The sequence below is a fragment of the Schistocerca nitens genome, chromosome 2 (assembly GCF_023898315.1).
Source record: "Schistocerca nitens isolate TAMUIC-IGC-003100 chromosome 2, iqSchNite1.1, whole genome shotgun sequence".
Classification (NCBI taxonomy): Eukaryota; Metazoa; Arthropoda; class Insecta; order Orthoptera; family Acrididae; genus Schistocerca; species Schistocerca nitens.
The window spans coordinates 408042244-408069989 of NC_064615.1; the positions used below are offsets into that span (position 1 = coordinate 408042244).

Consider the following 27746-nt stretch of genomic DNA (forward strand, 5'->3'; position numbering starts at 1 on the left):
ACAGCATTTCCCCCATCACACTTAGCAATTCTAAATCTGTGGTTAATAGAATCTTAGACAATAACTGATATAGATAAACAAGGAGTATGTAACAGTTTAAAAGTGTGCAACCCTGGCTCCTGGAGGAAGTAAGTGATCACTGTTGCCACCCCCTTTCAGACACCTACGGACATGAGTGTGTTGTAATTTGGGGGGGGGGGGGGTTGACATACAATTACAAAGCAAATATATCACGCATGACTTTAAATGAATGGAAGACACAAATACAATTTTGTGTGGGCTTAGCTCTCTTTCCTGGATTTGATATTATGTTATCTGGTAGTCTGTTGCAATCTTCAGTCCAAAGACTGATCTGATGTATCTGTCCACATCAGTCTATACTGGAAAAGCCTCTTCATCTATACGTAACGACTGCAGCTACATCCGTTTGAACTTTGCGTATTCTTGCCTAGGTGTCTCACTACAGTTTTTACCCTTCGCACTCCCTCCAGTTACCAAACTGAGTATTCCTTAACGTCTCGAGAAGTGCCTCATCAACGAATCCCATCTTCAGTATTCTTCTATATCACCCCAATTCAAAAGAAGCTTCTCTTCTTGCACTGATCGTTTCTCATCCACAATTCACCTCCACGTAAGGCTACACTCGAAGCAAATTCAGAAAAAAAGACTCTTCAATTTATACTCTTCGGTACTTTGGTGCAGAAACATTTAACAAACTAACATAATGCAAGAATCTGGGAATCCCTCCGAAGTCAAAATTAAGAACACCCCGCATCTAACCTGAAATTTCCTGTTGGCTAAAGAACTAGCTGTATAGCAATATTCATTGTAAACCTGCATTGACAGTGGTAGTGTACTGTACTCAAACCTCGGGTCTAGTGTAGCAGGGAATACAAACCGTCGGCTTTGAAGAATGACGTCATTCCTTAGTCATAGATAGTAATGTCCAGTACACAACTACACTTTCATTCTAAGGCATGAAAAAAACTGCTTTAAAAAATAGAGTACGCCGAACATGGTAGTAGAAGACTACCTGCTCCTTTCAAAACCCTCCGTACTAAAAGATAAACACTAACAAACTAACTCGTAAAACTATTGGCCTTCGGCAAATAAATGGTGCACTAAAAACATAGTCATAGGTAGTAATGCTACAACTGCCAAAGTTTCTATTGCGAAAGCTGCGCGCTCGACGTTTTTCTACCCATCACTGGCATTTGAAATACACTTCAGAAAATATAAATAAATCCTGCCAATGCGGCAATTTCTATCCGTGATAAAGTTTGTTGCACAATAGTTTTGTAAAATATTTTTAAAAGCTTATTTCTTTGAAATGTCGCGTTTTATTGTAAAATGTAAATGTCAAGATTTCGTGCATTAATAAGTAAGAACTCATCGCAATTAACTGAAATTTTTACTTAAAACGCAGTAAATCGTATCGCCGATCTTGCTAACAATGATTTGGGTTCTAGGATCTTGTCAATTGGAGCCAATAAGCGTTTTAAAGATGCAGTAACTTACTCAGTGGAACTTGGCACTGTTGCTTTAGTTAGCTAATTTCTCATTAACTTCCTTCCTTATTTCACTAACGAAGCTCTCGAGTTTTTGCTGAATTTATGAAGCGTTTTTTCAGAATTCGTACGTCATGATTTGATCTCGTAATATTGCGAATTTTTGAATCTGCCGTATTTTATGATGATGAATGAACATAAATGCCAGCAACGCGTTCAATGAAACTATTTCTCATTAAATAATTAAATAAATAAAAAACAAAAACACCAACTGCTTTTCGATGGAACAAAAAAGTTTCTACAGGCTGCGATACGAACTTTATTTGCTTGCAGCCGTTGCACTACAAGGCGCTGAAGCGCAACTGCCGGCATGCCGGGTGAAGATGTATATTTACAGCGATAAAATAAATGGAAATATCATTTATGTTTATTACTGTACTGTTTGCTGTGAAAGAAAATGAACAGTGTCAAACAAGGAGAAGTTTTTGTAACGTGTCATCCCTATCTGCAGGAGATTAGTTATGGCTGCAGTGAACGCCTTCGTAATCTTATCCTTAGCCGTATTTATGATTTTCTGCATCGGCATTCGTAACTTTTTAGTGGATTTTGAAGAAAATGGCTGTGAAATGACATATATGTTCGAGTATCCTCAATATGTCGTAAGTACTAATTTAAATATATGGAAAAAATGCAAGGTTATGTTTACTCCGAGGTACACAATTATTTTATGTGCTACCGCCTTTCCGACGAAGCAGCAAACTTAAGCTTGAGCAGCAGCAGTAGTCCGAGCTCTATGATTCGTAAAAAAAGCTACATCCTAAATTAAGATATAAAATTCTAGGCAAGCGACTGGCGTTTTAGAAAGTTATCTGATGTAATTGTTTTATTACTCAACTTCTGTTTGATAAGCATCTACGGGATTCGTTCATTGTTGCTTCTACCTCGGACACAATTTAAATTAAGATTTCTCGTTTCAGAGGTAGTTTTTCAGGACAACAGTTTATTGTCCACGCATACAGATTTTTGGTATCCTAGATTACTTTGCTTACAGGACAGAACAACACTTTTAACACTGAAAACATTTTGTCCCGGTTGTTTCTCTTCATAGTTTTGATACACGGTTTTATTGCATTTTATGCACATGAATCTAGCTTTCCAGTCTTAATTCTCAGACAGAAGCTTCTTCTTTGTTGATCAACATCTTTTGTTTCAGTTCCAATAGCTTGAATGGCCTCCTCCTTTTGGAATGTTTCTGCCTGCCTGGATGTTTTTTGTGACCACAGAATATATGCATTGAGAGCTGTGATGTCCACCATTTCCATAAATATTTGGTACAGCCAATGATTTGCTTTACATACATAGCTGTATTGTCTTGTCTTCATATCATCGTATATACTCCTTTAGACTCATTATAATGAGCAATTAATAGTACTGTTTTCATTTTATTCCGCAGAGTCGTCATGGTGTTGGTTCGAAAACAGAAAAAGATACTTGTTTTTCTTTGGAACGTTTCCTCTTGTGTTGCATTAGACCAAAACTCTTGTGGTATTTCTCTTTTATTTGCTCCAAGAGTTCCAACTAATGCTAAGTCGTGATCCAACACTATTTCAGATAGTGGTATGTGAGTAAAAAACTATCTTCTGAACTGAAAATATGGTCTAGCCATATATGGCACAACACATTGCCCTTGATTTACTTCTCTCTGGTTGCCCTTCATGCATATACATAATTACAAATTACATACATTTCAATTTTTAGCATTTGCAATACCCAAATTTTTATTCCTAGTTTCAATGTCATATATACTCAAAATGGCAGCTGCCATAGAAAGTTGCCAGTTTTAATCAACAGTGAGATACTCGATAGGCTTATGTATGCATTCACAAAAATATCAAAAACCTCTCTTATTACCTCAAGCTTGTCATTTATATTTGCAATTCTAATGTTGCAAGTTCTTATGTCATCAAACTTAGAAACAGTTGATAATTGTTGAAAACTGGTACTTGACTTAACAGCTGTGAAACATGAATTTCAAGAAGATGGGTGGCTAGTCCATAGCTCGGAAACACCGGTGCGATTTCCATGTCTTTCTTGCCAGTAGTATGGAAATAAATGCCAGTAACTGCTGATTCGTCTTGTGCTATTGACTTTTTTATTAATTCACATACATGTAGCCTACTGTCGAGCATGTTTTCAGGAAGAAAGAGTGCACATACATTTGTAATTGAATCTATAGTTTTACTGCCATGTATAAGTTCAGGCTTTTGTCGAACAATATTTTGAACTGGCCTCTTTGTTAACGGAAGAGTGTAGAATGTCATGTTAGACCACTTCTAGATTTGAACACAGTCTACCTGAAAGAGTTGGATCTTCTTCCTTGGTGTCATCTTCTGCTAAATTTTCTTACACTGGTAGATCTGTTATTTTATGCATTTCACTCATTTCTGTGACATCGTCAACTTCTTCAATAACTCATTATTGTTTTCATCTTTGTCATATCACAAATTGTACATGTTGCAATCTTAGTTACAAAGATCATCTGGATTATCAGCATTTTTAATCCTTTAAAACTCCTTGCACACTGTAACCTTATGCTCAGAAATACAAGCTAAGACTGCCACAAATGAAAATAACAAGAGAGACCCATTATAAATTCGTTGTTGCTATTCTTTTCCTATCTCAACAATGAAAATCACAGTACTAAGTGACAATTATATTGCTGACAGTATAATTTTATTGGTTCTGCATGGAATAACAAGGCTATAAATGAAATTCCATTAGCTACAAATCTCATAGCAGACAGCCTGTGTGCTGTAATAGACCAATTTTGTATTCATGTTCTCTATATTACTTATAATCAGCCATCTATAGGGAAATTACGGATTAATATGGATCCAAAGCAAAGTAAAATGTCTAAACAAAATGAGAAAGTTTGTCCTTGGCAACTCCTCCTACCCTGCTGAAGAATTTCTATTTCTGTAATGTTTAAAATGTGCTGGATAGTACTTACTATCTACAACGTCTGTGTATCTTCTTTTTGAAAAAGAATTGGGAGTTTTGAGAATGTAACCATTTGTACAAATTAATTTGTGATATGAATGTAAAATGACTCATTCCACATAATTAAAATATGTCGTGGGAAATGATTCATGGAACATAAAACTAACTAGGCTAACTAATATTACATACAAGCTAACAAGAAATCCACTTGGACACCAAAAGGGTGGTTAGGGCTACATAATTCACGACGAACACAATACACCAATTTTCATAACTTTCAGATGGAAGTTGATTTCTTTGCTGATGGATAGATAGTAAGTGTAGTTGTCAATGTTAAGACAGGTGCTTCTGCCTGCTATTGTATAACTTTACTCTTCCACCTCCCTAAATGCTCACCTTCATGGTGAGATCACAGAACACAGTGAGTGAGTGAGTGAGTGAGTGAAATGAAAGGAATTCATTAATGAATGAAGTAGCACAAAACATATGTGGAGCAATATGGATAAAATAGGTTGAGAAGACCATATTATCTAAGGCTAAAATGAATGTGTAAAGTTACAGACTAGGTGAACAAAATGAAGTGATCGTACTTCAGATCAACAATGGAAAATCTGAAAAAACCACACATAACTAGATTTGCATTTAACATCCACAATATCGTTAAAGCAAGAGCTATATTTTTTCCATTCATTTATAAGTCACTTAGATAGTTAAAACACAGCTTTACCTCGAAGTTTCAAAACTTTTTGCTTACTGTTTTGAATACAATATGTTGCATGTCTACCCAGAAATTTGACCTATTTCAACAGTTCCTAACACTTCTTCATTTATTTCACACATTTGTTTCTCAACATTTAAATCTCGCTTTGAACATACTATTGGTAATTTTTGTACACATTTTCTGTAGACAGCTTTTTTGTATTTCCTACAGATGCCCTTGGTCTTCTTTCTTTGCACACTCCAGTTTGATAGTCCTTTGCTTTTATTATTATTATTATTATTATTATTATTTGTGTGGTCTTACAGCCTCTTCTTCATTTGATTGATGTTCCTGCTACTGTCCCACTCTCTGTTGTTTTCTGTTCCTAGGTTCATTTACCAGCTGATGAATGAATGCCACCCCCTTTAGGTTGTTTTTGGTTATTTAATTGTAGAACAGCCAAGAATTTACTGCTGCCATGGGTATTGTAAAAGACATTCATCAGCCATTTCCTGCAAACAACCCTAGTTGAATATTTACAAATCATTTGATCAATGACATCCACAGCATACTTTGTGATACTATAAAAGGTAACAATTTCTGGTTTCTTCTCTCCTTCATTTACTGTTACTTCAGGCTGTAATGTTCTGAGAATAATGACATTATCTTTCTTCTTGTATTATTAAGGAACTATCCCGGCATTTGCCGTAGTGATTTAGGAAAACTCAAATCAGGATGGCCTGAAAAGAGCAACTCCACAATCCCGAATATGTGATCAGTGTCTTAACAGCTGCACTGGCAACGGCTGGTCCCTGTTGTACAGTGTTTGTTGGTTTACACACAATTTGTTCCAGGTAACTTGTGATATCCTTGGAGACTCCGAGATTGTGAAGATGCTACTGTGCCCCTTGCACTGACTCTAGTCCTTTCAGAAAGCAGATTCTGTGCCTTCACACATTCAGCCATGCTCCTCAATCCTCCTGAGAAACTAAGAAGCCGGCAACCTCCCATGATGAGTGAGATGTTGAATTCAGGAGAATGACAATACATTACTGTTGTACATACTGAATCTTCACACATGATTTCCTTGCGAAAGCATTAAACTGTGATCATATATGTGTTGTAGTTATCCAGTTTCATTACTACCCATTATTACTGAGTGATGTAAGAAACCTTATTGTGTAGTGTGCATTACTTATAAAGAATATTTTGACTGCCTTTTTAAACAGATGTATCTTTTTCATTTCCGTTGGCACTTTAATGTTTGATTTTGGTCTGTGATGCAAAATGCTGTTTTTTTTTTTTTTTTTTTTTTTTTTTTTTTTTTTTTTTTTTTTTACATGGTAAGTGGAACTTCAAGCTGACTCTTGTTCGATGTATAGACCTATTAGTGAAATACTTGGCAATGTTTCCCCTGATATACACCACAGATGGGCAGATGTACTCATTTGGCTTTCTAAGGATGTTCAACTTTTTAAAGTAGTTCTTTACAATGAGTGCAGCTGCTAGTTCTAGCTGCTATTCATATGGCCTTTTTCTGTAGTGTAAAAACTTTATCCGTATTTTGTTCCCTTGATCCACAGAAAAGAATACCATAGCTAAGAATGTAGTGCACCTAGGCATGGTTCATCGCCACAAGACTTAGGCTGTTACAGACAGACACTAAAGCCCTAAGAGTGTAACATACTTATGACATTCTTTTTGCCAGTACCTTTGTGTGTGCTCATTCCATTTTAGCTAACGATCTGTGTTCATCCACTAAATCTTGACCGATGACCTCAGCAATTTGGTCCCTTAAGAATTCACACAAAAAATCTTCAGGCTATAAGTTTTTCATCAATGTTTAATGCGACAGACGAGTTTTGTACCCTTTTTATAATTGTATATTGCAGCGTTACTCAACCTTTTCAGTATTCAGACCCGGCATGAGGCAAAATCAAAAGACTATTTAGTAAGGAATCATTCTCTGAATTTTGTGCAGGTTTGGATGAAGAGTTCTCTGCTCTGAAAAAATAGCATTTCATATGTTACAGTTTTGTAGGTCCAGCTTTTGCGAAACTGGATTTTCGGCGTTGGCTGTTTTGAAGACAAAATATTGATCTCAGCTAAACAAAGAAAAAGAACTCGGAGTGTCTATTTCTGATATTATTCGTAAAACTTGACTGTGATGTTGCTGTCATCTACAAAGAGAAATTTTTTCTGAGGTTTGTTTTGCATAAAAACCTGCATCTTGCTTTGCTTGGATGTAACTGCTTGTCATTTGCAGTAATTTCACCAGGGCAGTAACAGTGGAGGCAGTTTTGTCCATACTTCATCTGTATTTCAGAAATAAAGAGCAAACTTGTTGAAAAGCATAAAAAATCTGATAAATTTGTGGAATCTCTCTCTCCCCATTTTGTTCATGATAAAATTAGGCCTTTAGCACAAGAAGCCTCTCTGGAGAACAGATTCCAATCATGCCTCTAAATCCTCTAACGGTACGGTTCAAATGATTTTTAATTTCATCCTGAGCATTTGATTCTGTGTGCTTTTTATAATATGTAATATTGATTCATTAAAAAGAAGCTGGAAGACACTTGATGGAATCATCTGCTCAGTGACAGGCATATGCAGTTAGCACCCCTCTCTCCTTCCGGATGTTCCAATCAGCTCTTCTAGGTGATGACATGTTAGCTACCTTCCATTCCATCCATCCCATCCCATCTATAGCTGCCATCTTCACTGCTGTGCCAGCCGTCTCTTGACATTGTTTTGAAAAGGATTAGGATGAGAAGACATCTACTGAAGGTAACTCCTCAGTCTCATTATCTTTGTCATCAGTTATGTGTGGCATAAAATCACCATCTGAATCCAAAAGTAACTTCTTGATTCACTATCTGAATTCTCGAAAACATGCTAAATCTCTTCATTAGTAAGACCAAGCTCACATGACATAGTTGAAAATGCCTGTTACACACACACACACACACACACACACACACACACAAAAGTAACATTATCTACCATAAGGCGACTAACAACAGAAACATAAAAAAAAAGTATGATTGAAAAGTTAAGTTACAACGTCCAGCATAGGGACCTTTCCTGCAAGACATATAACATATTTGAGGTACCAGTTTCTGAGTAGAGAAAAATACAATCCAAGTACCTTTGTACTTAGGAAAACAGCAATATTCTACAAAGAAATTAAGTCAGGGGACAGTTGACTGCTCCCACTGTTGTGTGTATTTCATAAAATTGCACAAATTGCTATTCATTATTGTCAGAAATAGTAGAAATGAGAAAAAGTAACAAAATGTGATGGAAATATGTTAAAACTGAATTCATTGTTTTTCCTTTGAATTTCTGCACAACAGAGTAATTTATGGGTTAACAGAACATAGCTGACAAGCATAACCCATCTTAGGAAGGATCATCACTGCCATCTGTAGGATTTCACATTACATGACTTGAGGCAGAAGCAGGTTGTTGCAAGCATGAAAATGACTTAGGAAATATTACATTATCCTATCCAGAAATACAAGCTTAAAACTATCTATCTGTCAACTGTTTGAAAAAGACAAAAATTTCTCTGAGCTTCCCAATGGAAATATATCTTAATATACATATAAAACAGGATGTATGTACATACTAGGTATGCCCAGCATCTCCTCCTAAACCGCCTGATTGATTTCAACCAAATATGGTACGCATGCTGCTTGCTATATGAGAATCTGAACTGTGTATGTTAGAACATACTAGCTCCCATAGGAGTGGAGACATAGACAAAAGGGTTTTGTGCACCTGACATGTAAGCTGCCCTGCACAACAGGCATGTTGTGTGGGTACCACCAGCATGTCTTTCAGGGGCTGCACATGCAGATTGAAATGGCTGAGCAGAGGGGGGGTGGGTAGTTAGTGTGAGGGGGGGAGGATGAGGTGCAGGGAGAAGGGCAAAGGAAGGTATTGGCAGGGAGAGGTTTTAGGATGAGAGATGGGCTGAGGGAGAGCAAGGACAAAGAGATGGACTGAAAGAGGATGAGGAATGTTGTGTGGGTAGTATCAGCATGCCTTCCAAACACTAAGTGTGCAGATGAGCATGGATAAGCATAAGGGTGGAGGAGAAGAGGGATAGAGAGAGTGGTGAGGGTAATGTGGTTAGAAAGAGGGGCATAGGAGATGAACAAGGAGAGGGAGAGGAGGAGATGATGAGACTGGAAGAGAAAGGAAGTAGGGAAGAGGAGATGGACAGACAGATGTGTGAGAATAGATGAATACAGAAAGGGAGGAGGAGAAGATTTAGTAGTGAGGGGGAGGAGGAAAAGATGAACAGTGAGACAGAGAAGGATGAATGGACAAATAAAGAGGGTGAAGGCAGTAAAGGGGTAGGGGTAGAAGATACACATAGAGAGAGGGGATGGAGAGACAGGTTGGGAGGGATGGTCAGAGAGAAGGGCATGAGGAAATGGTCAAAGAGAGGGGGAGGGAGGAGTTTGACAGGGAGAGACAGACAGAGTCTGGGAGGAGGAGGAGACGGCTAGAAGCACTTAGTTCCCATAGACACAGAGGTAAGGGCAAACACGTGTTACTTCAGTACATGCTGCAGGCTACCCTGAATGACAGGCATGTTTTGTAAGTAGTATTGGACTGTTTTTGGAGGGACTACACATGCTGATGAGCACAGATGGGGGAAGGTTGATATGGATAGAGGAAAGGAGGACAGAGAGAGGGGGCAGGAAAGACGGATGGGGACAAGGAAGCTGGAGGCATTGAAAGGAAGAAATGGGGATGGGGTGATAGATGGGGAAAGGGAGGGCGGAGGAAGGAAGAGACAGAGAGAGGGGGAGAAAGTGGTGGACAGAGAGGGGGGGGGCAGAGGAGTGAATGGACAGAAAGAGGATTGGGGTACAGACAGAGGGGGGGATAGGACGAGATGGACATAGAGAGGGGTTGTGAGCATATGGACAGAGAAGGGAGTGGTGAGATTATGGTCAGAGAGAGGGCCCAGAGGAGAAGGGGAGATGAAGAGACAGAGACAGACAGAGAGGGAGAGAGAGAGGGGGGGATGGGGGGAAGGAGGAAATGAACAGGTAGAGGTGGGATGATGAGGTGGACAGAGAGGGGGGGGGGACATAAGAGTGGACACAGGGATGAGGAGGAGACATGTCGAACATTTGTGGAAGCAAAGCCATGGGGGAAAGACTAGAGAGAGAGAGAGTGTGTGTGTGTGTGTGTGTGTGTGTGTGTGTGTGTGTGGGCGCGCGCGCGCGCGCGCGCACATGAGTGCTTGTGCACATGTGCCAAATTTGGCACAGGCATAGCATGCCTCAAGAGTATCAGTGACATGAGGTTTATAATCTTCTGGCTCCAATAGCAACAGAGATGTGGGCAAAAACATGTTGTTCCGCCCCCTAGCATATAGGTTGCCCTGCACAGCAGGCGTGTTGTGTGGGAACAATATCGGCGTACCTTACTGACCTGTTTGCAGTGCAACATACATGTTAAGGGTAAGAAATGGTTTTCCATCTTTTGAAGTGACAACTGCCCTGCATAACAGGTATGTTGAATTGAATGTTAGCGACATAGGAGACAATCTGAGGAGCCGTCTTAGATTGTTTGCAGATGATGCTGTCATTTACTGTCTTGTAAATTCATCAGATGATCAAAACAACTTGCAAAATGATTTATATAAGATATCAGTATTGTGCGAAAAGTGGCAATTGACCTTGAATAGGGAAAAGTGTGAAGTTATTCACGTCAGTACTAAAAGAAATCAGCCAAATTTCGATTAAGCGACAAGTCACACAAATCTGACGGCTGTAAATTCCACTAAATACTTAGGAATTACAATTACAAATAACCTAAATTGGAATGATCACATAGATAATATTGTGGGTAGAGCAAAGCAAAGACTGTGATTCATTGGCAGAACACTTGGAAGGTGCAACAGGTCTACTAAAAAGACTGCTTACACCACGCTTGTCCGCCCTATTCTGGAGTATTGCTGTGTGGTGTGGGATCCGCATCAGGCGGGACTGACGGATGACATTAAAGAAGTACAAAGAAGAGCAGCTCGTTTTGTATTACCGTAAAATAGGGGAGATAGTGTCACAGACATGATACGTGAATTGAAGTGGCAATCATTAAAACAAAGGCGTTTTTCGTTGTGACAGGATCTTCTCATGAAATTTCAGTTTTCTCCTCTGATTGCGAAAACATTCAGTTGGCACCCACTTAAATAGGGAGAAATTATCATCACAATAAAATAAGAGAAATCAGGGCTGGCACAGAAAAATTTAAGTGCTCGTTTTTCCCGCGTGCCGTTCGAGAGTGGAACGGTAGAGAGACAGCATGAAGGTGGTTCATTGAACCCTCTGCCAGGCACTTTATTGTAAATAGCAGAGTAATCACGTAGATGTAGATGTGGATGAAGTAGCCTGCCTTATCGATGTTCATTGCAGAATTGCCTGTAAGTCAGTGGAAAAAAGTGGCAGGCAAGCCCCTGATCTGTAGGCTGCCCAGCATGACAGTCATATTGTGGCAGTAGTATGTGTAAGAGATGGACAGAGAGAAGGGAGGAGGATATGCAGAGACAGAGAGGTTATGGAGGAGGAGATGGATAGGTAGAGGTGGGAGGATGAGATGGACAGAGAGATGGGGGAGGAAGAAGTTAACATGGAGAAGGGGAAGGGAGGAGGAGATGTATGCAATATACACTCCTGGAAATTGAAATAAGAACACCGTGAATTCATTGTCCCAGGAAGGGAAAACTTTATTGACACATTCCTGGGGTCAGATACATCACATGATCACACTGACAGAACCACAGGCACATAGACACAGGCAACAGAGCATGCACAATGTCGGCACTAGTACAGTGTATATCCACCTTTTGCAGCAATGCAGGCTGCTATTCTCCCATGGAGACGATCGTAGAGATGCTGGATGTAGTCCTGTGGAACGGCTTGCCATGCCATTTCCACCTGGCGCCTCAGTTGGACCAGCGTTCGTGCTGGACGTGCAGACCGCGTGAGACGACGCTTCATCCAGTCCCAAACATGCTCAATGGGGGACAGATCTGGAGATCTTGCTGGCCAGGGTAGTTGACTTACACCTTCTAGAGCACGTTGGGTGGCACGGGATACATGCGGACATGCATTGTCCTGTTGGAACAGCAAGTTCCCTTGCCGGTATAGGAATGGTAGAACGATGGGTTCGATGACGGTTTGGATGTACCGTGCACTATTCAGTGTCCCCTCGACGATCACCAGTGGTGTACGGCCAGTGTAGGAGATCGCTCCCCACACCATGATGCCGGGTGTTGGCCCTGTGTGCCTCGGTCGTATGCAGTCCTGATTGTGGCGCTCACCTGCACGGCGCCAAACACGCATACGACCATCATTGGCACCAAGGCAGAAGCGACTCTCATCGCTGAAGACGACACGTCTCCATTCGTCCCTCCATTCACGCCTGTCGCGACACCACTGGAGGCGGGCTGCACGATGTTGGGGCGTGAGCGGAAGATGGCCTAACGGTGTGCGGGACCGTAGCCCAGCTTCATGGAGACGGTTGCGAATGGTCCTCGCCGATACCCCAGGAGCAACAGTGTCCCTAATTTGCTGGGAAGTGGCGGTGCGGTCCCCTACGGCACTGCGTAGGATCCTACGGTCTTGGCGTGCATCCGTGCGTCGCTGCGGTCCGGTCCCAGGTCGACGGGCACGTGCACCTTCCGCCGACCACTGGCGACAACATCGATGTACTGTGGAGACCTCACGCCCCACGTGTTGAGCAATTCGGCGGTACATCCACCCGGCCTCCCGCATGCCCACTATACGCCCTCGCTCAAAGTCCGTCAACTGCACATACGGTTCACGTCCACGCTGTCGCGGCATGCTACCAGTGTTAACGACTGCGATGGAGCTCCGTATGCCACGGCAAACTGGCTGACACTGACGGCGGCGGTGCACAAATGCTGCGCAGCTAGCGCCATTCGACGGCCAACACCGCGGTTCCTGGTGTGTCCGCTGTGCCGTGCGTGTGATCATTGCTTGTACAGCCCTCTCGCAGTGTCCGGAGCAAGTATGGTGGGTCTGACACACTGGTGTCAATGTGTTCTTTTTTCCATTTCCAGGAGTGTATGTGTCCAATATTGACATGAGCATAGCCGCAGATAAAAGACTAATATACATTAGCCTTTTCTCCATTTCAACATTATTTATATATCAAATCCCTTAATCAATTTCAGCCAAATTTGGCACACCAAGAGCATACTTCAGGAGTATCGGTACCATGGGGATGACAACATCCTACCTCTCATAGAAGCAGAGATAGTGCCAAAAACATGTATTTTCCCACCTCCACTCATGCAGGCTGCCCTGCATGACAGGCATGTTGTGTCGGAACAGCCTCAGCTTGCCATACCAACCTGCTTTGCAGGGCAGCCTACACGAGAAGGCCAAGAAATGGTTTTTCAGATCCCAGCCTGTAGGCTGCCCTGCATTTTAACAGGTGTGTTGTGTTGTAGAAGTATCTGCCAGCTTTTTTAACCTGCTTTGCATGGCAGCCTATACATCTGGGGCAATAAAGATTTTGAAGCCCCTAATGTGTAGGGTGCCCTGCATGACAGGAGTGTTGTGGGATTAGTATCGGTGGGGTCAGGAAGGGGGACAGAGAGAGGGGGAGAAGGAAATAGGGGGGGGGAAGAGGGAGGTCGAGGATAAGATGGAAATAGGAAGTGAGCACAGGAGATGCATGGAGAGAAGGGGTTAGATGGACAGAGAGAGGGGGGGGTGAGGAAATGGACAGAGCACCCCTGACAGAAGGGGATGCGCAGAGTGTGGTGCAGGACGAAATAAGCAGACATGCAGGGAGGGCGGAAGAGATAGGCAGAGAGCAGGAAGAGGAGGGGGAGATGAGCAAAGAGAAGGACAGCGTATATGTGGGCTGACAGGGCAGTGAGATGGTCAGAGGGGGATGAGAAGGAGATAAATAGAGTGAGCAGAAGAGTATTTATAGAGTGATGGAGAAGGAAAATAGTCAGAGAGAAGGGGAGGTAGAGGATTGCAGGATGGGTGGAGGAAGAGATGGACCAAGTGTGGGAGAGAAGGGGATGTCAGCAATATGTATGACAGGCAAAGCTGTGGGGAAAATGCTAGAGAGAGGGGGTGGGGAGGTGGACGGGGTGAGGGAGGAAGGGGGTGGGGAACATAGAGGGGATGGGTAGGGAGAGGGCAGAGGATGAAATGGCAAGCAGATGGGTGAAGAGGGGCTGACGCAGGAGGCTGGTGGAAAGCATAAAGGGGTAGTGGACAAATGGAAAATGTAGAGGGGGAGTGGGCAGATGGAAAGGAAGAGGGGGAAGGAGATGGTCCAGGGAGAAGGGGAAAGAGGAGATGTGTAATACGTATGTGCTGAAAGCATGTGTGATTGAAGATGCAGGGAAAGTGGCAGTGTCTGTATGTGTGGGAGGGGGGGAGGGGGAGGAGAGTGACATGCATGTGAATGTGTAAAGTGGCAGGTATGTCTGGAATCTTCTGCCAAACCCCTGGATCAATTTCAAGCAAATTTCCCACACCATCTGTAAACCTCACAAGTATCAGCACTGTAGTGTTTGTAATCTGCTAGCTCCAGTAGGAGCGGAGATACAGGCTGAAACGTGTTTTTTCCTGCTGTACAGGCTACCCTGCACTACAGGTGTGTTATGTGGGAATAGTTTCAGCCTGCCTTATCAATGTGTTAACCAGGGTAGCCTACATGTTAGAGGCAAGGAAGAGTTTTCCAGTCCCCTACACAGCTGGTGTGGGAAGTTGAGATGAATAGAGAATGGGATGGACAGAGAGAGGAAGCAGGAGAGGATGGGTAGGGGGAGAAGGATATGGAGGGTGGAATGGGAGAGGAAAGCAAGAGGGGATGGTCAGGGATATGGGAAGGTGGACATGGACAGAGGGAGGGGGTGGAACGATATGGTCAGAGAGGGAGGAGGATGAGGTGGAGAGAGAAATGGGAAAGAAAGAGGGAAAGGAAGGGATATGTGCAATGGAGAAGAAAGAGATGGACATAGAGAGGGGATGGAGGGGCAAAAATGCAATGTACAGGGTGTCCCACTAAAACCGCCCTGATTTCAAGGACCCAGGAGAGAAAAACCACAGCAGATACGACACTGAAAAATGCACCACATTGTAGAGCATACACCTTTGCCTTTAATCCATATGAAAACAGACTCATTTACAGATACCTTACGTCTAGAACGGGTGTAAAGGGAAAAAGGGGAAGGTGACATATAAGCAGATTTGCCAAAGTCTTTATTTGCATGTTCAGTCACGTGATAGGTACGGTAGGCTATAATGTCTCTATCGACGAAACTCTCGAGGCCACCAACAGCTGGAACACCTGTACCACCTCTTACAATGGCTACAGTTAACCAGCCGTTTCCATGGGTGAAGGAATCATTAATATCAATGCTGAAATTCAGCCTACATCCACGAAAAACACATGGTCCATCGACAAGTGCAGTAGCTGTGCGCTAAGTCCGCGGCTGGCGCGCTGCCAAGATTGCGTAAGCCAGCCTCGCGCGAGGGGTCAAAGGTCAAACTGATAAGAACTTTAACATGGAACATGCTGTTCTCGCTCTATGCCAACAGATTCTAGATGTACACTTCCGGTTCTCAGCTACGCTACAGATCAATTTATTTATGAAAATACAATGTACAGTCTCCAGTAAATTTTACATATTCACATACACCTTTGCCTTTAATCCATATGAAAACAGACTCATTTACAGATACCTTACGTCTAGAACGGGTGTAAAGGGAAAAAGGGGAAGGTGACATATAAGCAGATTTGCCAAAGCCTTTATTTGCATGTTCAGTCACGTGATAGGTACGGTAGGCTATAATGTCTCTATCGACGAAACTCTCGAGGCCACCAACAGCTGGAACACCTGTACCACCTCTTACAATGGCTACAGTTAACCAGCCGTTTCCATGGGTGAATTTACCACATCTGCTGCTGACAAGAAGAAGAATACTGTGAAGAACATCGCTGCTACTGCACTTGTCGATGGACCATGTGTTTTTCGTGGATGTAGGCTGAATTTCAGCATTGATATTAATGATTCCTTCACCCATGGAAACGGCTGGTTAACTGTAGCCATTGTAAGAGGTGGTACAGGTGTTCCAGCTGTTGGTGGCCTCGAGAGTTTCGTCGATAGAGACATTATAGCCTACCGTACCTATCACGTGACTGAACATGCAAATAAAGACTTTGGCAAATCTGCTTATATGTCACCTTCCCCTTTTTCCCTTTACACCCGTTCTAGACGTAAGGTATCTGTAAATGAGTCTGTTTTCATATGGATTAAAGGCAAAGGTGTATGTGAATATGTAAAATTTACTGGAGACTGTACATTGTATTTTCATAAATAAATTGATCTCCAGAACGCTGCCAAGATGCCTTACAGAAGGTGCCGTCGACGTTCTCGTCTAACAATCTACAAAACAATTGAGAACATTGAATTTACCACATCTGCTGCTGACAATAAGAAGAATACTGTGAAGAACATCGCTGCTACTGCACTTGTCGATGGACCATGTGTCTTTCGTGGATGTAGGCTGAATTTCAGCATTGATATTAATGATTCCTTCACCCATGGAAACGGATGGTTAACTGTAGCCATTGTAAGAGGTGGTACAGGTGTTCCAGCTGTTGGTAGCCTCGAGAGTTTCGTCGATAGAGACATTATAGCCTACCGTACCTATCACGTGACTGAACATGCAAATAAAGACTTTGGCAAATCTGCTTATATGTCACATAGGCAACGTCATATACCTCGATCAACATTGCATCGTGTAGTTCATCAGCGTCTTCATATGTGTGCAAATTGTGCAACGTCTGACGCTGAACAACAATCCACACGGACAACAATTGTTGTCATTGAACATGTTCATGATAGCCCTAAACTAAATGTCTGGCTTGGACTAATGCACGACAGAATTGTTGGACTGTTCAATGCACGACAGGATTGTTGGACCGTTCAATGCACGACAGGATTGTTGGACCGTTCTTCTTTGCAGAACAAACGGTGAATGGGTCAGTGTATCTGGACATGTTGGAGCAGTTTGTGTACCCTCAGATACAAGACTTGCAACCCAACATCATTTTTCAACAAGATGGAGTTCTGCTTCATTGGTCAATGGCTGTCCACAAGTTTGTGGATAGGAAATTTCCCAATTGTTGAATCGGACGTGGAGGACCTATTGCCTGGCCATCATGGTCACCCGACATTACGCAGCTTGATTTCTTCATGTGGGGATTCGTGAAGGACCGCGTGTATGCAACCAAAGTGGATGATATTCCTATGCTGCGACATCGTATCACTAATACGATTGCAACAATAACGTAGGAAATGTTACAACGAACTTGGCAAGAAATTGAATATAGACTTGATATTCTTCGTGCTACAAATATTTCACATGTAGAGGTGTATTGATGGTAAATAAATAACTTCTTTGAGATGCTCTACAATGTGGTGCGTTTTTCATTGTTGTATGTACTGTGCTTTTTTTTCTGGGTCTTTGAAATCAGGGAGGTTTGAGTGGAACACCCTGTATATGTCAAACAGGTGGGTGAGTGAAGCCTGATGGTAAGACTAGTACATGTATAAACCAGCTTGTATGTTGGATGTATGTACGTCTGTGATCTCCTCCCGACACCCTGGATCAAATCAACCAACAGTACACATAATGTGTATCAGCACTTGATGCTAGAACCTCGTAACTCCAGTAGGACCGGAGATATGGACTAGCATGTGTGTGTGTTCAGAGCCTAACATGTAGGCTGCCCTGCACATCAAGCATGTTATGTGGGAGGAGTATCAGCCTGTCTTATAGACTTACTTTGGAAAGCAACCTACATGTCAGGGGGCAGGAAACAGTTTTCTAGTGGGCGACATATAAGCTGCTCTACACAAAATATGTGTTGTGTTGAAGTAGTATCGGACTGCTTTATCAACTTGTTTTGCAGGGACTGCACGTTCCAGTGGGTACAAATGGAGGAAGGTTGAGATGGATAGAGGAGGGGACAGACAGAGAGAGGAGACCGGAGGAGATGGAGATGGAAATGGAAATGGATATGGATATGGATAAGAGTTGGGCAGGAAGTAACGGACAGAGAGAATGTTTAGTAGCTGAATTGGCCAGAAGAATGGGGTGAAGGAGATGGACAAAGAGTGTGTTGAGGAGGGGCCAGTCTGAGAGCGGGAAGAGTGAATGTGTAGAGAGATGGGGAGGAGGAGAATATCAGAGGAGGGTGAGATGCAAGAGACTGGTGGAAAGGTGGTAGAGGTGTAGTGGGCTTGCGGAAACCGAAGAGTGGAGAGGAGGAGATGGAGAGACAGAAATAATGGGGAGCAGGAGATGGACAGATAGAGGTGGATCTTAGAGAGGGAGGAAGAGGGGATGGACAGAGAGAGAGAAGGGGAGGAGCAGATGGGGTAAGAGTTGTGGAGGAATTGATGAGCTGAGAGAAGGGGGAGGAGGAGATGAGGGATGGATAGTGATAGTGTGGAGGAGTAGTTGGTAGACAGAGAGATGGGAGAGGCAGGTGGAAAGTGTAGAGGGATATTTGGTAGGTGGAAAAGGAAGATGGTGAGGAGGGGATGGAAAGAGGGAGAGGTGGAGGAGATGGATAAAAATTTTGGGGAGAAGGTTATGGACAGATACAGATGGGAGGGTGAGGTGGACAGAGAGCTGGGAGAGGGGGAGGGAGGTAAAAATGGCCACATTGTGGGGGGGGGGGGGGAGGTGTACAATATATGTGCTGAATGCATGTGCGGGCGATGCCCTAGGGAACAGTTAGTATCAGCGCCTAGGGTTTATAACTTTCTAGATCCAATAGAAGCAGAGATACAGCAGTCACTCTGTTGGTGGTTTTTCCACTAGATGTGCAGCCTACACATTAGTGGTGAGAAACAAATTAGCAGCCCCTTACATGTAATCTGCCCTGCACATCAGTCGTGTTGTGTTGGAGTAGTGTCGGCCTGCTTCACTGACCTGTTGAGAAGGGCTACATTTGTGGAGAGGCATGGATGAGAGATGGATATAAGGGTTGAACAGAGGGAAGGGGGTAGGATGGATAGGAAGAAAGGGGGCAGGAGGGGACAGACAGAGATGAGGGGTGAGGAGAAAAGAAGAGAGACACAGTGGGGAGGAGAAGGTGGACAGATAGAGATTGGAAAATAAGGTGACAGGGAGGAGATAGGAGGAAGGGGTGGGACACAGAGGGTAGGGGGGAGAAATTGTGATATGTGTGCTGAATGTGTACACATTGAAGCCATAGGGGTGGCCAAGTATATGGATGAGGCGTCAGATTCCAAAAATCTTCTTATTGATTTTTTTATGGTTTTTCCACAAACCACAAAAAATGTTTCTACAGGTTGAATCAAACAACGCAAAGTCCAGGTTGGAATAACAATGTAAGGAAAAATAGATTGCCACTTACCGTAAAGATGAAACTTTGAATTGCAGGTAGGTGCAACGAAAAGAGACTTACTCTTTGGCCAAACACTTTGTCAGTAAAGGAAACCCACGCACATTCATTTACACAAGCAAGCTGATTAAGGCTTTGGGTGAAAGCTAATGTGGAAGTATCTTTCCGTTGTGACTGTCTTCTACTCAAGAGTGTGTCTTCCTTACATTAATGTTTCTGCAGGTTGCTCGGAAACAATCTGAAAAGCTGGTAAGGGTGTTGCAGGGTAGGTTGTGGTGAGAAATAATTGTTAAGAAAAAAATTCAATACATTTGCCAGTTAATTAGCTTCGAAGTTATCCATTCAGGTTGTCACACCCACACATTCAAGCTGTCTGTGTTGTACAATTAGTGTCAGTTGTTATAGCATAGGGGACAGTGCATGAGACTGCTTAGCCTTTGGCTTAGGTTTGATCCTTATTACCATCCCATGTCCAATTTTTGTATCACTCTCTTGTTCAGTTTTAGGAAACCAAATGTAGAACGTGTTTGGTGACACCATATCCGGCAGGCCACTTGAATTTGTGCATGCAACAGCATGACTGTCTCACTGCGATGTTATTTATCTCGGAAACAGCGCAATTTATCATATTTTTTATTAACAGTTATTTCTCAGAACAACCTGCCCTGCAACGCCATCACAAGTTCTTCAGACTATTTCTGACCACCCTGTTTAAGGCTCTCTTAAATAATATGCTAAAATCTATGGGTCAAAAAATAGCTAATAACACAAAAAATAAGACTGCAAAGCTTGATATCTCAAACTTTTTGCATTATGACAAAATGAGGCGTAGTATTCTGGATAAGATTTTATGTGAATCTATACACTCAAGAAGGTAGGTTTTGTTGCAGCTTGGTGATTGGAGGGTATTTGGCAACAAATACTAACAAACCTTCCGTGTTAGAGACAGCTTATTTAATTATTATCAAAGGTTTCTTAGTGTGGTTATAATTTATCTTATTGAATATTTTTAATCTCCAAATCACAAATAAAATAACAAGCCTTAACTGTGGATAAAAATAACCAGGAAATAACAACAAGAAATTAACGTATGAGTTAAACATTATTGTATTAAAAGAATGAAGGACTTGATGCGTTTGTTCTTTATATCCTCAATTCATCTTCTAGTTTATGAATGTCATCCTCACTTTCAGAGGATCCAAAATGGTATAGTTCCTTTTACACATTATGTCTTTATAATATGACATGTTTTCATTGTCTGCCCATTGAGCACCCTAATGTTTAGATAACAGTTGGTTTACAACCTGCAACTTTACTGGTTTGACAGATGCTCCACATAGCAATTCATCAGGGGATCCACCAAAGAATCCTTTTCCCATTTGGATAATTGATCGATACACTGAAATGTCAGACATGTATGATATTTCTCTTCTTACTACAAAAGATGACTTGCTTTTTTTTTTATGTAGAAGTGTTTGCACTTGGAGAGTTTGCAGTGACAAAATGGTGGATGTTTTAATGTTGCATTAGCTAGCAATTTCCAGTCTCTTACTTCACATACATCACTTCCTAACTTTTTGATGGTGCCTTCATTTGAAGAAGAAGCAGAAGATGATGATGATGATGATGATGATTTCATGATCCTGCAGAAGAAAGAAGTGGCCAATAACTGGGTAGATTATTCACACTTCTTTGACATTAGGTGGAGTTTCATTGCACAGCCAAAAGCAAAGCATTCCAGTTAGCGCAGAATTTTCATCTTGTCATGGACAACCATTGCAGAATAATTCAACGTAATTGGTTATATCGCAAACTGAAAAGTTGTCAGGCAGTTAATCAAGGACCTCCTGAAAAGTAATGTGTCTCAATTTTTTACATGAAAACTCTTAAAGCTGTTTTTAAACAAAACAAACATTTTACCATTTTACATCTATATCTTCATGTCTACATATTTGCAGCCCTCTGCTGTTAGAGACTTGTGAATTGTAGCATGCAACAGAGCAGTGTGTAATGTAACTATGTCAGGGTGTGTGGGAAACAGTGTGCTGTAACTGAGTTTTGAATTAGAAGATTTCATTCATAAATGGAGAACCCTGTGCTTTCAGGGCAGCCTGCAAGTCAGGAACAAGAAACATTTTTCATTATAATGGTAAAGTCTTCATCATTCTTAGAATTATGGCCAATATAAATGTCTCATTCAGTATATATTCGCCTTAATAACGGTGTAATTCACATGACACTATATTCTGTACACATATGTAGCATCAGTGTGACTTGAATATGGAGTAAATCAAGTCACAATATTTGCTTTTGCAGAAAATCTCTCTCCCACAAAATGTAACAAAAAAGTACAGCCGCTATGGACTGTATGCTTATGGAGAAGGCCAGTTTACTGAGAAACTGAGACATATGATATTTAATGGCGTACCAGTACTCTTCATTCCAGGAAATAGTGGTTCCCACAAACAAGGCAAGTATTCACTTACCTTAATTATATTCTTATTGGAGAGCTGCTGTATCTCATCGATTAACACATAGAGGTTTATGTAATAAATATAGAGTATAAACAAAAGAAACAAGCAAGGAAATGAACTGTGTTAAGAACAGTAAATTAATAGAAAACTTTTGCAAACAAAATGGAACACGTGACAAAAAGTTATGCACTTGTGATAGCAGATGTACCATAATATAAAATAAATAATATTCAACCTCACATTGAAACTTTGTGTGAACAATAATAATGTGAAAAGGAATTTCTGTCTCTTGTGAAGGGGTATTAGCAGAAAGATGCCCATGCTATAACGTCTTTAGCATGCCACATGCTTGACTGTATTCTTATCTATGCAACCAGAGGATTAACCAAATGTAGTCATAACACAAAAATTCAGAACACGACAATAATGAGTTTATTTGTGCACAAACACCCTGTTACAAACCAAATGTAGGTTCGTGAAGGTTTGTATATTGTGCAATTCGTGGGCCTGGGAAGTGGTTGAAATTGCAGCTCTCTCTTTCACTCCTACATGATTTAAATATATTTTTTGATGCAGAATATATTGTAATATTCTGATTCTATTAAGTTCTGTTTAGGGTCAGCTTCCAATTCTTGTACCAGATGCTGATTGTCTTAAAGCTTCCTTTCACAGTGCCTCCCCTTAACCCATTTCCAGATGGTTTATGTCCCTGCTGAAGCTGCAACACCTGTCCTATCCACCCATATATCCTTTTCCAGTCATGTAGCAAGTACTAGATAGTTACAATTAAAGTACAGCTATTCAGAGGTTCAGTGTGGGCTGTAATTATTGTACGACAGTGAAACTTGGTAGACATGCTAAATTATTAACATGGAATCGATAATACTGATAATGTTAGTGAACAGTATGGCTATCGAGAATAGAGACCGAGCACTGTTAGTGAAACTGTTTTCTGTGGACTACAGGAATTACAGTGCTGCACGGAGAGAGTACTGCCAACTGAAAGGTCCGAGGAGAGGCTTGATTGTGATAATGAAATTGGGATGCTTTTAAATCATGTGCTCTACACGAAGAGCCATTGCACTTGGCATACATGACTGTGTGGTATGGATTCAAAAGCACTGTTATTCTCGGTCCATTCTTCTTCTTTTAAGATAATATAGCCAGATGCCCTGTCAGTTGTACTATAACATCTGCACATTACAAGGGTCTCCTTGTACAGCATGTGATTCCTGCTTTGGAAAAGTCCAACCATGTGGAAATCAGTGTTTTCAGGCAAGACAGAGGCAACACCTCATCTCACTCACCCAATGAAAGATCTGGTTAATGCAACTTTTCACAAACGTGTTATCTCGAGAGGTTTTCCAGATGCATGGCCTGGAAGACCACTTAATTTGAATCCATGTGACTTTTGGCTCTGGGGATATCTAAAAGAATCCATTTACTGGGGACGTGTTTGGCCTCTACTTTATCTAAAGGCCAGTATGTGGGACCCTGTTGCTCAGATTCCACTGGAACTGTTGCGAGCAACTGTTGATCCTGTTGTTTTATGGAGGCAGTGTCTTGGTGATGTCTCTGGTGTATGAGTTGAATAAACTGTATAAGTGGCGGTTAATAATAAAATCAACATTATGCCTTTCTCACTTGTTTGACCTTTTCTGTCCACATCCTGTTCCTTGTCCGTTACATATGGAAACATTCCTATACATCTTTCTTCTGTTCACTGTGCCATATTTGCACCTGGTGGCCAAAACTGGAAGTAATTTGTTTTCTAGTGTAAATTGGTTCTGCATTAATGCATTATAATATCTAACAAGTTTCATTGCCATATGATAATTACAGCCCACACTGGGCCTCTGTGAGTAGCTGCACTGTATTTATAACCATCATGTACACCCTACCTCATTAGAGGTAGGTCTATCTTTGAAAGAAGTCATGTCAAATACAGACTCTGCTGAAACTTCTGCACTGCCTCTTATGTGGACGCCACTGGCAGCCATATGTCTGCGCATTTCAGTGTCTGCTTCACAATGTATACCACCTGGATCTCTCCTTCCGCTTCCTAATTCTCTTAATGATATGCATAAGAATTGTTCTTCCAATACATTTTTCAATCTTGCAGTTATCCTTGCCTCAATCTCCTCTAGCCTCTTATCACATATCCATCTCCAACCCCTGGCTACTTCTTCACCCCATTAATCTACACCCACACTACTCTCTCCCCAGTCTCCCTTTTTCTCTGTTCTCTCCCAGCTCTGCCACCCCTTCCTCCCGCCCCCCCCCCCCCTCGCTGAAACATGACCCACCATTTCGACATGTGCCACATACAACTTCATCTGCATGCAGCAGGATGGGCTCTCAGGTCTCATATTCTTCACCTGTTCCCAAGCTGGCTTCCTCCTAGCTGTCACTGTCCTTTCCTAACGCCTCCACCACTCCCCTCACCTTCCTCCCTCTCACCTACTCCTCCTTATACGACCCTTCACTCCAGTCAGTCTGCACTGCAGAAGAATGTAACAATACACATGTATATATTTTTTTCATGAGTCCTTAACCTCCTAGAAAGGATATTGTTCGAAAGCTTAGCAGTAAATTCAACCTTGTTTACGTGCTTCAGTTACATGGAGAGTGCTTACTTTAACTCTGTTCATTATTTTACTTTACACATACTTATCATTGTTTCTTGGTTTCACAGAAATTACAAAGCTGAATTCTTCAGAAACTTGATAACCCTTAAAAACTTTTTTTGTCACCACCTTATCAACCTAAGCACAAAATGCATCTGAGTTAACATCACAGAAAGTACTACCATAAGTAGCTTTCAGCTTTTACTTCAGGTTTTAATACTGATTTTCACTGGAACTGTAATCATTTTTACTTGTTGCTCTGTAAAGTTGTGAATACTCCAGCTAACTGAGAAAGTGTGTAATAGTTAAAAAACTGAATCATCCTACATCATATCAAGAAGTCGCAAATATTATACGTACAATGCGCAAACAAGTGAAATAAACCGTTAATGATATTTACCTTCCTATATAATAAATAGACATACTGCAGAGATCACAACAATCTCAGATCTAACAATGAATAAAGTACAAAATAATCATAGATGTTGAAAAGCTGCTAAGTGAGAAGCAACAATCACATACGTATTTGAAACTCAACAGTGTGAAAGGTGTAGCACAGCACATTGAGGTGGTGTTGAGTGGCAGGAAGGCACAAAGAAAACGACTGCTAGATATTATTCATCAGACATAGCCAGCCAAACACACACTTTACTCAAGCACGCCTCACAAACAAATGGCCAGAGTTGTGCCAAGGCACTTGAGCGTGGCAGCAACTGCATAAGGGGTAAGCAGTGATTTTTGCTTGGGTGGGTAGTTGAGGCACAGAAGACTTTCGGAGCAGGGAGGGAAAGCATGTTAAGGTAGGGGGAAGATGCAAGTCTTGCGTGTGGGTGCATGCAGGGATGTAGTGTAGACAGAGTAATGGGCTGCAAGGTGCAACATTGAGTGGCTATGCTGTGCAGGAGGGAGGGGGCAGAAAAAATGGGAAAGGGGAAAGGGCTATGCAGGTGCACCGGTGAGATAGAAAGCATGTGCAGAGCTGGATTGGGAGCAGGCAAGTGGAGTACAGGGATTAACAATGGTTGAGACCATGACGAGTTAGAGGAATGAAGAATATGATGCAGGGAGAATTCTCAGCTGTGCTGTTCAGAAAATTTTGTGTTGGTGAGAAGAATCCAGATTGCACAGGCTGTGAAGCATTGCATATCTGCCATTCAGTGCCACCTCTATGTGGTGATTAAGAATGTATTCTTTTCATGTTGCTGTATTCCATCTTGGATTTTCCACTGTTCAGCATATTTGAAATTCAGAGAGCTGAGTTTCTCCCAACATATGCAATGTTCAAGTAACGTATGGGAATGCAGCCGTGTAGCATCACCAACAACCGCCAATATTTCTACAGGCACACACCCTGTCATTTTCAAGGCAAAACTTCAGCAAGAGATCAAGGGGTTTCAAAAACCTTGGTTTGCAGTGCAATTCTGGAAAGATATTCCATCACACAACCAAAGATGACCAACATCAGAAGTTACCAATAACAAAAATTAATAACCATCAGGTGAGGTAGCATTAACTCTGTTTTTTAACGATGGAGAGAGTGGGATTCCATGCAGAATTTAAACAAAAACCTCCATCTCTATTTATAATGTTACTTGCTAATTAAATTAAACTGCTTCCTTGACATCACTATCCCAGTAGCTGGAAGCACGTGCCAGAATCTGCATGTTGTTATATTCCACAGGGTGATCAGTGTCAGGACAGTGTTCTGCAATAGCAGATTTACTTGGCTGTTGTAAATGTGTGTGATGCTTATGCTTGGTACACCTGTCCTCCACAGTTCTAATAGTCTTACTGATGCGGGACGTGACACAACTGCAAGGAATGCGATAGAGACCTGCTGTTACCAAACTGAAATCGTCATTTACGGCAGGGGTTCTCAGACTTTTTCCATTGCACCATCCCTTCTGAAATAGAAATTATTTTAACCCTCCCTTCCCTCCCCATCCCCTTTTTCTTTCCATCATCCTCAGCACTTCTCATTCTTGGCACAAAAATGACCCGTGATATCTATTTACATCTGTCTAATTATTACAACTGTCAGTTACAACAACAACAACATTGTCCTTCAAGCACATCAGAGTTAAATATTTTTATTAATTATCACACATTTGTATTATTCAAAGGTGGTGAAAGTTAACAATTACAAATGCTTTATAAATAACCATGGCTGTGTGTGCAATTACATATATTTCACTATGTATTTTTATTATGAATTAGTTCACAATCTGGTCAATTAAAGTTAAATAGTTTCCATCTATATTGCTTTTAAATCAATCAGAATGTTTTAATATTTGTAAGATCAGGGGGTACAAATGATGATAGAACAATAGACAACATTTAAATGCCAGTTTAAAAACCATTATATTCAAACTGATCGTCCAAAAAGGAAATAAACAAGATTAAAAATTCACAAGGTTCAAGATTTGGAAATTTTATGATGTTTGCACATTTAGTGTGATGTGTATGCCTGAATTTGTGGAGAAAGCAGATCCAGTCTTGGTTGGATCTTTGAAACAGCAGCTCACACATGCAATTCAAGCTAAGGTGTATACTGATGTTTCGTCTCGATGAATGCCATTGCAAGAAATGTTGACTCATACCGGTAAGTTGTTGCGAAAGGTAATAACAAGTCCACTGCCCCTCTTGCTAAATTGGATTATTCATTCCGAGTTTGCACCCAAGGAATTTCAAGAGTCTTTGATTTAAATGCATTTCAAAATGTTCTGTCACTTGAAAGTTCTATGAACTGCTCCTGATCTACTGTTGGCAAGTGGCCTCTTGTGTTCATATCGAACAGATTATGGATCCATTCATGCTTGGATAAAGGTACTGGAAATTTATTCTTCAATTGTTGACAAAGGTTTTTGAGATTTATTACATCAGTTCTACTAATTTTAATTACATCCAACTCATTTTTCCTTTATGAAATCATTTAGACAAGAAAACGTCTTGCATTTATCCTCTTCCACCTGGG

General features: G+C 41.5%; 1 protein-coding gene across 1 annotated transcript in view; it reads left to right on the forward strand.

The window, feature by feature from the left end:
- Nucleotides 1–1855: 1855 nt before the first annotated feature.
- Nucleotides 1856–27746, forward strand: part of LOC126236260 (GPI inositol-deacylase) — a 169478-nt gene continuing 143587 nt past the window's right edge. Inside the window, exons 1-2 of the mRNA XM_049945414.1 lie at nt 1856–2167; nt 21988–22141. Of these exons, the coding sequence (XP_049801371.1) occupies nt 2030–2167; nt 21988–22141 (292 nt within the window). The 5' untranslated portion in view covers nt 1856–2029. The remainder of the gene's footprint in view (nt 2168–21987; nt 22142–27746) is intronic.